At 41.0% G+C, this 12,285-nt stretch overlaps 1 protein-coding gene across 1 annotated transcript in view; it reads left to right on the top strand.

The window, feature by feature from the left end:
• Positions 1 to 12,285, top strand: part of LOC141511833 (FAS-associated factor 1-like) — a 243,903-nt gene that overhangs the window by 186,104 nt on the left and 45,514 nt on the right. The window contains exon 7 of the mRNA XM_074220850.1: positions 6,024 to 6,129. Within this exon, the coding sequence (XP_074076951.1) occupies positions 6,024 to 6,129 (106 nt within the window). The remainder of the gene's footprint in view (positions 1 to 6,023; positions 6,130 to 12,285) is intronic.

Here is a 12,285-nt window from a genome sequence, read left to right on the forward strand (position 1 = left end):
GTGGAGAGTAATAGCAATTGGGGACTGGGAGAGGTGAAAAAAGATGCTTAAGCAGAGCTTTGTTTGATATGAGGTATTTTAAGAGGCAGAGAAGAGGAGGGAATATCCATCCAGGCCTGAGAGATAGCCAAACAGAGACAGAAAATAAGAATGCCATTGAACCAGGGGTAGGAATTGGCTCTATGAATTCAGTGGCATGTGGAACCCTGGGGGTGAGGACATACTCCACCAATGCAGCTTATAGTGTCTTAGAGGGTTTACAGAGAGGGGGGGGGCCTTTATTTCTGTAAAAAGTTTTGTATAGTATGATTCATATAGTTCCTGGTTATGTCTTGGCAGGCAGATTCCCAAATATTTGATACATTTTATAGTTAATTTAAATGAAATTTAATTTCCTATTTTCTCTATTTCTTCTTGCTATCTTTCATTGGTAATATACAGAAATGATAATGATTTTTGTGGATTTATTTTCTATGCAGCTTCTTTGCCAAAACTAAATTTTTAGTTGATTGTTTAGGGTTCCCATAGATAACCAGTATCATAAATCACTGGTTTCATTTTCTCTTTATATGTGTCCTTTTTAGTATTTAGCATAAGGCCTGACACATAGTAGGTACTTAATATTTATTAACTGATAATCTCTTTCTTCCTCCATCAAATAGTATTGGGAAAATGAACGTTCTTATTGGAAAGGCACCTAGTTTATTCCTAGTATATATAATTAGGATGCTTAGTTTTAGAAAAAATACTATTCAAATTTAGGGAAGGCCTATTTATTCCTGTGGTTTCTATTATTTTTAATGGTTAGTGAGATCCTGTTCTTTATTATCCAAGAAGACCAAAATGACATCACTATATTTGAGACAAATTACAGTGCATCTGACTGTGACTGATCAGACTGATATGATCTCAGAATGCTCTGCCACAGGTTGGGCACAAATACCCCTTGAAACCTAGACAAATTAACCAAAAAAATAAACAATAATGAACAGAATTTCTGTAAGGTTGGTTATCAAAGATCTCTGGTGATTACTGAATGAGAATAAAAAGAACTGTTTATGTATCTATCTCAGTAATACATGACCTCTTTACAAAAAAGGGATCATGAATTTGAGCTTAAGAAACTCATTAACAAATTCAGAAAAAAACATAAATATCAAATAACTTTAACCAAAATGCAATAAAAATTATATTCATTTAAAGGTTTCTGAATGTGAAATCATTGAGAGATTGAATTGAATCCCTCTTGACATTCTCATAGGAAACGAAGCTAGAAGACAAAAAAGTGGCAGCTAAATGAAAATATAACTCATTTGACTCACCAATACTCTATATTAAATTCCCTTTGGGTAGAGTCTTATAGGACTTGGAGTCAGAAAGGCCTGAATTCAAATCCTGACTCAGATAGTTAATAGTTGTCAGACTTTGAAAAAGTCACTTAACCTCTTTCATCCTAGCATGTAAAAAGAGGATAATGATAATATCTAGCTCACAGAATTGTTGTGAAAATCAAATTAGATGATGTACGTAAAGTGCTTTATAAATAAAATGCTATATAAATACTGCCCCTCTTCTCTTTCTCTCATTCAGATCCCAATCACAGGTTCTTACCTTTTCTTTATTTTTAAAACTTCCAATTCCTACATCCCACCATAACCTCTCTCATCCCTTTCCCATCCCATTTCCTCCTATTTCCTTATTAATTTGTGTATTCTTCTATATTTAACTTTTTGTTCAAGTCCTACTTTCCTTTCACTAGTTTGGTTGAAAGTGAAGTTCAGGTGTTGCCAGCTCTCCCATCCCTAGTTTTTATAGTTTTTTAATTGTGTACCCGGATTATGTGAGAAATGTTCTATTCTTCCCCTCTCCCTTTATTCCCCAATGTTGTTTTTTTTATCTCCATTCCTCTTTTAAGATAATCAAAACATAATAAAACTACACCTCGGTCCTCTATTTTATTTGTCCCCCTGTGATCCTTGTTGTCAGTAGGCTTTTACAGGGGCACTTATGTCATTTTTTCTTATTATTGTCATCCTTATTAGGTTCCTTTGGATTTCATGTGCACATTTAACTTTTTTATATTTCTTCTTTATGATTATGCTCAGTTTTGCTGGATAAATTATTGATTGTAAACCCTTTTGCCTTTTGGAATGTTATATTCCAAGAATCAAACATTTTATAATCATAGCTGTTAAATTTTATGTGATCCTGGTTGTGTGACTCTTCTTTACTTGAACTCTTTCTTTTTGGCTACTTATTTTTGCTGATGTAGAAGTTGTGTATTTTATCTGTAGCATTCTTGGGAATTTATACTTTGAGATTTCTTTTTGGAGGTGACCAATGAATTCTTTCTATTTTTATTTTGCCTTCTATCTTGGAGATCTGGTTAGTTTTCTTTAATAATTTCTTATAATAATTTCTTTTGGTCATGACTTTCTGGAAAATCTACTACTTCTTAAATCATCTGCCCATGATCTGTTTTCTAGGCTAGTTGCTTTTGATATGAGATAACTAATGTTTTCCCACTTTTTCCTTTTCTATTGACTTTAGTTTAATATTTTTGTTGTCTGTGGAGTTATTAACTTCCGTTTCACCCATTCTAATTTTTAAGGACTCTGTTACTTAAAACTTAGGTGAGGTTTTATACCTTTTATACTAGTATGCTGCCAATTTTTCCCAATTCTTTCCTTTAGCATTCATTAATTAAATAGTTTTTAATTTTGTTTTGTTTTTTAAAGCATTGCTCTCTCCAAGCAGTTTTAGTTTTACCTTGTGTATAGGATGTGTTTTTCTTTGAGGTATTGCTTGTAAATATTTAAAGAGGATTTTATGTGTTGCCTCTTCTGGACTTGTGTCTTTGGCATTCTAGCATCATAATAATTTTTATTGATGAGGATATTTGCTTTTTGGCATACTTATTTTTTCTGTCTTGCTTTCTGGAACTTTGTTAGGATCAGGCTTTGAAAACTTTAGGACCAAGCTGGAAAGGGACTGGGCCTTTTTCGGTGCTGCTTTTAATTCTGTTAGATTTTGTGACTGCTCTCTCTGGATACTGGGTTTATGTTCTTTAAGGATCTTAGTCCCATCTTATTTTGGAGTCCTAAATTTGGGTGGCCCCAAATAATCTGATTTATTGTAAAGTTTGATCATTGCTCTCCTGATCTGAACTTTGCAAATTGTCGATCCATTTCAGTCAGGGTGGCACCACTGTAAGTTAGCTTCTGGTTTACATTCTCTCAGACTCCACTGGGCCTCATCCTCTGCCAGTGCTCCACCTTGGTCTGACCTCCCCACCCTTTTAATTTAGCCTTAGGTCTCAGACCTGACTTAATGTTGAATCTAGTAATTGTCTTTCATAAGTGAAGAGGAGCGTGCCATCATATGCATGTTGGTATGACTTTCATACTATATTTATTCTACTGAGGGGAATAATGTGAAAGACATCCTTCTAACTGCCTTTTCCACAACCATTTCACCCCTTGATCTGATTTGAGAGGAAACAAGACTTCTGATGATGTTTGGATGCTGTGGGAGTCCTTTGCCTTATGGATATGCTTCCCTTCCATATCAGTGAGGTATCCCAGCTCTACAAGGAAAGAATATGATTTCTAATGACAACATGGTATATCTGGACCTGTCTCTCGATAGTCTGATTGTCAGTTTAGCCTTCCCTTTCTCACTTGCTACCATATTCTTCTCCCAGAACCCAAAGACTTCTGGGAATAATGCCACCGATTATTAATGGGCATCGTTAATGGTCGGAATTAGGATGGGATCTTATTGCCTTCAAACCTCCAACCAAGACAGACCAGAGCAAAAGCATTTGTTAAAAATGTTCTCATTAATAAAGAACAGAAGTCAGAGGTTCAGAGATGCCCCATCTGAGATCCTTATGTAGGATTAGAGCTGGTTTGCTACTGCTCGTGTTTTACTCTTGCCCCTTGCTCAGTACATAGCCTCAGTCCTTGGTTTGCAGTAGCTCCTTAGATGCAGATCTCCTCTAGGACACTCTGCTTCTGTGACCCAACCCTGGTCCATACTATACAGCTGCCCCAGGTCAGCACAGGGTCAGTCCCTATCTTAATGGATCTGCTGACCTTATAGAATATATCTTCAGCCTCTAAATTCTTACCCAAACTAGAAGTTCTCTGTGCCCACAGATTTTTGTCCATCTCCCTATGCTGACCAAGGCTGGAAAAATGGCTCTAGTGCTTTTCCTGAGTGTTTGCTGGAGTTGTTGTTTGAGAGACCTGGGTTGTCCTGCTTTCCTCAATTCTACCATCTCTACTGGTCTGGTTTTTTAATTTAAAAAAAAAATTAAACTACACAAATCCTTCACCACTGATGCCACTGCTAGGATACATATATATCAAATGCAAATTTATTTACAATTGTACAGAAATATTTATAGCAGCACTCTTGTAGTAAATAATTAGAAAAAAGTGAATATGGATCAACTAGAGAATGACAAAGAAAAATTTTGACAAATGAATATAATTGAATATCATTTTATCATAAATTAAAAAAAAAGAATTCAGAGAAATTTGAGAACACTTGAATGAAGTGATGGCACATAGAGTAGGCACAACCAGGAGAATAATCTGTACCATGAGCATACTAATAGGAAAACATATATGGAAAGGTTTTAGAATTGATCAATGCAATTACCATTTATACCTTCAAGAAATCCATATTGAAGCATACCCTCCTTCCTGTCTCTTAGTAGAGGAATGGTGGACTTTTAAGTGCAGAATAAGTCATATGTCATCAGATCAAGCCAATGTGTTGATTTATTTTGCTTGGCTTATGTTACAAAAGGAAGGTTCATTCTGTGGGTCATGTGAAGGGAGCAGAGGGGGAAAGATTGTAAAATAAGAACATATTAATAAAATATTTTCAACAATGCCAAATAGCCCTAAATCACAAAGTAAATGTGACTTCTCATCATTTCTTCCTCTTTACCATTCTTCACCCCAGATATTTTGCATGTAAATACCACCCCCTCCCTCATTCATGCCAAACTTGCTTCCTTCTTTCATGTTGATACCATATTTACCATCACTTCCCAAGCATATTCTCCTGGTCAGAGATTAACAAAGAAAGGAAGGATTCCTTAAGTATGGAGATATACAGGGCATTTTTCACATACAATGAAGAAAGTATATGCTTGAAGGGTTTGGGCAACAGCCCAGAGTCATTTTTATGTATGGTAAATATTTTTGACAGTGTGTTGGAATATGAATGTGAAAAATTTCATTTAAAATCTCTCCCTTCTAGACTCTAGCTCAGGTTCCACCTCCTTCATAAAACATGTTCCAACTTTTCTCCTAGGGGAAAGGGATCTCACTTTGCTCTCGATTCTCATTTAATTGTCCCTGAACTTGTCTTTTAGATTTAGTTTACTCTTTTAATAGTTATGTTGCCTCGGGCAAATCTTGTAACTTTTCTGAGCCTTATTTCCTCATCTGTAAAATGGGACTAATTATACTCCCATCAGCTCCCTCATATGGTTGTTGTAAATTTTAGAGTGTGATGTCATTGGAAGCTGGAATTATTATTGTTAACTCGATGCTATGTATTGGTAAGATACAATATTTTCTTTCTTTTCTTCTACCCCCTTCTCACAAGATCGGTCCAGAGTTGTGCTTTGTATTTGCCTTTGAATTTAAGTTGGACTTGTCACTTCTAGTGTTCTTGCCCATCCGAGCCATTGGTGGATAAATATTGGTGCTAATGAAAAAGGAGACAGCATCCAGCACTCTATATTAAAATTTTCTTCTGTAGGTCAAATCTTTCTAGCCAAGCGTCTCTGTCCCTTTTGGTAAAGAAAGAGTTAACGGGTTAGCTCCCCTTGGTCATCCTCAGCATGGCTTCTTGCCTCTCAGAACTGCCAAGATGCTCACATTGTGCCTGGACATGTCGCAGTCGAGGTTAGGGTCCTCCTGAGGCTTCGGGAGCGCGCTGTGCAGCAAGCTTGAACATGCTTGTCCCTGATTTCCTTGTTTTTCTTTCAACCCTTTCAGTGCCCTGCAGGAGTCATTAAATCAGAACTTCATGCTGATTGTCACCCATCGAGAAGTCCAGCGGGAGTACAGCTTGAACTTCTCGGGAAGCAGTACCATCCAGGAGGTGAGTTCTGTCTCACAGCTGAGGAAGAGAAGGAGCTCATTAGAGCTCAGGTTGACCCTGTTAAAGAGGGCTTCTCTCTTCTGGCTGGAAGCTCTCTTTATGTTTCATTACTGGGCTCTTAATTTTAATTAACTAGAGCATCAAAGATTACTGTAGATAAACTAAATGACCTGACCTTCTAAGAATAGATGGGAGCTCTTGATAATTCTTAAAATACTCCATTTAATGTTAGGGAAAAGACAATTGCCTAAATAGAACATTTTATAATTTAATAGTGAGGAAATAGTAGAAATATCCATCAGAAGAGTTGAAAGAAAAGTCATTTGTTGATAGGATATATTTTAGAGAATCTCTTCTGCCTCACATTTGGCTTACTCAACATACCATTGAAGGGACAAAGGAAAAGGGTGCCGATGTTGTAAAGGCATGGTATCATTTCCAGCTCCAAAATGGCCAACCAGAGCCACTCTTAGAGAACCCTCCCTTGCTGAGTGTGCCCATGAACTTACCTTGCTGGGCCACATGGTGTTTTGTCAGTGGGCAAGTGACCAATGTCTAGCAGAGGATTCCAGATTGGAAGAGACAGGCCACATTGCTATAGCTTTTTAGGGGTTTCAACTTTCTAGACCACGATCAGACTTTTAACCTTGGGTAATTTTCCAGACCAAATAATTCGCAAGGTGGGAGTTGTAAGGAATGCTTTGTGTCAAGCCTCAGTGAACTGCTGGTGGTATAGCAGATGATGAACACCAAGAACAAAGCTGTTGCTAAGGATTACCTGATTCCTCCCCCACCCCCCTGAGATCTATTGGCTATTTTATGCAAGAAACTAAAGTTGGAATGCCATTTGAGTCATTTTACTTGTTCTGGGTGACCAGGTTTCAACCCGAGAAATGGGTAGAAGTAGATCTGGCTGTTTTAAAATTTATTTGTATAATTTCTTTATGTATTTTAAACAAATTATATGGACAAGTAAATTTAAATATTGATAACTTTAATCAATTATTAACAGTGCTTCAGTCTAGTTTTTTTATGTGTGTATTTTTATTCATTTATTTTTTGTAGGAACGAGAGCTATAAAAATGAGCATTGTCACTTCTGACCTGCATGGTGGATATTTTCTGTTCTTGACATTTTAGAATATTCTTGTTCAAAGGCCCCATTATAGTACAGTTACTATATAAGGTAGCTGTGGTTAGGTGTTCCTTAAGTGTGCTGATGGTGGTTAAAGTAAAAATGTTTTTAAACAAGGAAAATGAAATTTCCATATAATCCAGAAGATCCTGTTTCAGTAACAGAATTAGAGAACTTCATTGTCAAATCTTATGGTGGCCTTGATGGGCTTTTCTAAAGAGCAGTACATTTAATATGAAAAGGCTTAAGCAGCACTTGTAAATAATGGGATCTTTGAAGGATATGGTTATGTTCATTGCTTCTTAGATCCTGTTAACATTTCACATTGCACATAACCACATGATGAAAATAAGTTAAGATGTGTTTGGTTAAAAAAATTCACCTGCCCAAGTGGTAAGTAGTAAGTATAATAAAGAATTTAAGTTTATTTTGTTTCTTTGGGTGTTTTCACAGGGTCATAGGACTTAGAGATGCAAAGGACCCTAGAATTTTCTAGTCCAGGTCATTCGTTTTACAGGGGAGAAAACTTGGTCGTGACAGAGAAAGGGACTTGCCCAGGAAAGCATAGGGGAAAGAGAAGAAGAGGTTGGCTAAAAAGTAAAGCCTTAGGACATTTGAGATTCTTTCCATTGTACCTTATTTGAAACAGAATTGCTTTCTCTTGAGTAAAATTATCATGAATTCCTCCTTTGTCTTTTTGAAAGTTTCAGAGCCTTAGGTTGGTTTTATGATTTACTTTGGTGTTTTACCTGTCTTTTGCGGAAGATGCAGCCTCTTCCCACAAGGGGGCAGAAAGGACTCTCCCTTCGATTGTCTACAAATGCTATTCAGTGCTTTCAAATGAGCTTCTCTCCTATTAACAAAAAGGAGCATAATGGCCAAGTTATTGTTTGATTTACAGATAATTGGCATATTGCAGGAAGGAGACTTAATTTCACCCTTTTAAATTAAACAGGGAGATTTAAAAAGACATAAAATATTCATTAATGTTCGGTGATTATAAAGTAGTGGCATATATTTATTTTTCCTTTATTACTGTTTCGATGGGAAAATACTGCAAATATTTCCGAAATCGAGTTGGCCATACTGACAAGTTGAAATGTTTAAGCAGTGTTAATGCAATCTGCTCACACCTGATATCCTATGCAGAAGGATTCAAAATGACTCCATTAATTATTAAAAGAAATATTTAAAATTCTATAAATGTACCATTGTTCGCCACAGTTGGATGCAACTGTCTCTCCAGGGCTTGGTGTTTGGATTGTCACATATATTTTTAGGCTGCAATGACTTTAGAGTCATAAATATTTTTTCAGACTGTTTTCCTAGTATGGTTTACCAGTGGTTTCTAGAACAATTTTGCAAGAAGAAAGAGCCTTCATTACTCCACAGTATGATCTCTTTCCTGGGGATTCAGTTTTTCCACTGAGTTTTAAAATCTTTTAGAACGTGCTGGCCATAGCTAAGAAATAGAGAAGCCCATATTGTTTCCAAGCTGCTCCTTCTTCTCCATCACCCATTCTCAGAGTAAACAGGTGCTTGTCTTCCCCTTATCCCTTTTATATAGCAAACGACTTTGCAGGATATATAGCCCCCAGTGGTCTTCTAGCCTTGTCCAGCAATTGTGAGGCACCTCCTTGAGGAGTCATTGATGGTTTTCTATGAGCTTCTATTACTCAGAAGCAACAGCCACAGGCTTGGTGGGGTCAGAGCTGAAGTACAGCCATTTCTGCTAGAAGACTGAATCCCTGCTAGATTGGTGTGAAACCAAATAGAACCTTGGGACTCTTCTGCTGTTTTATTGTATGTATAACTTGCCCACGGGTGTGTTTTATATTATTGACATGGAGACATAATGATGCTAGACTTCCCAAATCACAAATTGTGCTGCATCATGTTCCAAAAATCTGTTTCCATTCATCTTAACTTGGTACAAGTGAATGACTCCTAACCTGTTAATGTATCAAGGAAACCTCATCACTTTTCATTGTTTACTGTTTGGACAGTATTCGTTGTTTGGACACTCCATTATCGAAGGCCTTTACATTTTGTTCGTTGGAAGGTTTGTCTGGTTTTGTATAATAGGATTTCTGTTCTGTAAAATATGACTTGAGAGATGAAGGCATGTTTGATCACCTGTTTTTATGAGGTGTGACAATTGTGGACAGACAGGTAGAGAAATGGAGGCTCCAAAATGGTTTGATTCTGCACCCCTATGCGTTTGTGCAAGTTGTCTCTGATAGACCACAAGTGATAAGAGTTGGTCCTAGGCAGAGCTTTCTGTAGGCTATTGTTTGGGGAAACTCAGCTCTAGGATTCTGTTTCAGCCAAGGAGATGATGAAGTGGCTTCCTCTCAATTGAAATTCTTTAATGCATTTTCCTACTTTAGTTTATTTGTTTATTTAAAGTTATAGGGATCCTTCTCTAGGAGAAAAGAATAAAATGGGGATGTCAAAGAGGACAGAAGGGGAGGGCAAAGAAGTTTTGGCTGCCCCTTCCCCCTCTTTCCTTCCAATCACTTTGTCAGAACCATCTGCACTTAAGAAACCAAATAATGTAAAAATGACTGTGATTCCTTGATACCTTCAGCACTGTATTTGAAGTTCACTTAAAACCAGTTGGCTTTATGGTAAAATAAAAATAAGTTGAAAGGAATTGTTGATGAGAAATGATAAAATATATTTTTGCAGTATTATAGTATTTATAGATTTTTCTGTTTGTGATCAAATGCATTTGAGTTGGGTTAAAAATGTAATTTGCATAATCCTAAACCCCAAACACAGGTGGGGAAGGGGAATAATTAGTGGCCAAAAATTTAGCCAAGCTCCTCTTGGAAAGTGACCAGTTGTTGCTGTCTGTCTTACCACTGTAAATGCCGCCATAGCGGGCAGAATCTGCCCGTTTCAATCTGCTATTGGCCAACTATGTGCGCCCAATGGGGCAAGGATAAGAGACCCTCCAGTATCTCTCTTGTCATTTGGGAAGTATTCTTTTGTCATCTTTGCTAATAAGGTCTGTAAGTCATTGCTGGAAAGGGCTGAATCCTTAAAAAGTTTCATTTTCCACAACCCCCAGCAATATCACTATTCATACTTGATATTTATTTAGCTTATCATAACAAAAATTGACCCATCTAAAGGTATCTCTTAAGACTCTTCTGGGAGATACTTTCCTTCCTGGGAACTCGTCTGGCACACTGACTCACGAGCCAGTAATTGTTCAAGGGAGAATTAAAAGAGAGACAGCAAAGGTCAGAAATCTGCAACAAGACTTAGGTGCCGTTGAGTCCAGCTTGTCAGTCGGCATCCGTGCTGAAGAATGACGCCGGGCTAAATCAGACTAACCCGCAATCTGGAAAGAAAAGCCTCCCATGGCCCAGACTGTGACAGGGTGCTTTGTGTGTGGAGCGGCTCTCTCACCCGGGACTAGCGGGGCCCCATTTCCTCTGTGTGAAAATCTGGCCCACTACATTTGCTTTCCCATTTTTATCTTCCCCGTCGTTTATCACCACTTTTTCGAATTCTGTAACCAAGCCCCCCAGAAGCCGTTGCTTGTTGTGGATGTGAGCGCACATCAGTGTGGGGGCTAGTGCCCGGGACGCCTGGGGGCACGGCGCCAGGGGCCCGCTCCGACGTGAAGGGGGTGCCCCTCAGGCCCGTCCGGCTCTCGTGAGGACATTTTAAGAACTGATTTTTTTAAATACCATTTAAAACGCCAGAAGGCCGCCTTGGCGAGGAAACACATGCCCCCTTCGCGCGGGGGGCTGCCTGGAGGAGATGTGAGCTTGCGGCTTCCCTCTGCAAGGTCGCGGGGGGCTTCAGGGGGCTTCGGGGGGCTCTGCGGAGCGCCGGCCCGGGCAGCCGGGGCCTCGCGGGGGGCCGCCGCCCGGGAGGGACACGCCCGTTTTCGTGCCAAGTTTCGGGTCTGCTTTGTGGGAGCCGCCCTGGACCGCCCCCCCCCCCCATCAGAGAGATGCCCAGGGCGCCCGCTCCGGGCCGAGGCCGGGGGCCCCGAGTGGCCGGGAAGCCCCCGGCGGGGCCCGGCTCCCGCGCAAGAAAAGGCAGAGGGGCCGCGCGGCGGCGCCGGGCCGGGCCGGAGTAATCCTCTGGCACAATGCGCCCTTGACAGGCTGTAATCGTGCTAATTGAAGAGCCTCCTTCCCGGCCGCTCGGCGCGGCTCAAAGGCGGACCGGCCGCTTGTTTTCCTTCGGGCCAGATGGTCCCCATGAACGCCCACTGTGCTCTTGAAGGCCCCCGGGAGCCCACAAAGGCGCCGCCCGCCCGCGGCCGGGCCGACCACGCCGGGCCGCAGAAGCCCGGCTGCCCCGGGCGGCCTACGGGGGGTGGGGGCGCCTTTGTCCGCCCGCACACCCGGGGAGCCGGGAGAGGAGCGAGCGAGGGCGCTTTGTGTCCGGCCGGAGGCCGCCCGGGGGCCTTGGGCGTGGGCCCGCCGCGCCCGCGTCCGTGCCCGAGCCGCGTCCCCCGGGCTAGCGGCCGCGGGGCGGCCCGACGAGGCGGCGGCGCCCGGGGCTCGCGGCCCGCGCCTGGCGCCGCCTTTCTAAGGCCCGCTTTGGCCGAGAAGCGCGCTCCCCTCCTCCGCGGCGGGCCCGGCCCCAGGCCTTCAGAAAGGGGCCGGGGCTCCCCGAGGCTCAGTGACCCCCGCGGAGGCGCCGGGCCGGCGGAGGGCGCAGGCCAGTGGCCGTAGTAGCGACCCTTTAAAATCCGGTCGTGGCTGTAACACGCAGCGGCGGTAGCGGCGCGGCCATCCGGATAGCTTATAATTAGCGAAACCGTAAGTGTAAACATTCCGGCCCTTTCTTAAAGTTTATCCCGGGCTCCTTAAATAAATACCGTGAATAGACTCTTTATGTAAAATTGAAAGATAATGCCCCGTGGTAGCCGGCATGTTTTCATTACAATCTCAATTAAATGTCTTGCAAAAAAAAGGTCTTCTGGGATTTCTCAGAAATATAAGTATTTCAAACTGTACAGGGTGGGAAATCATCATTGGCCTTTAAAAC

This window comes from Macrotis lagotis, chromosome 2 (assembly GCF_037893015.1).
Source record: "Macrotis lagotis isolate mMagLag1 chromosome 2, bilby.v1.9.chrom.fasta, whole genome shotgun sequence".
NCBI lineage: Eukaryota > Metazoa > Chordata > Mammalia > Peramelemorphia > Peramelidae > Macrotis > Macrotis lagotis.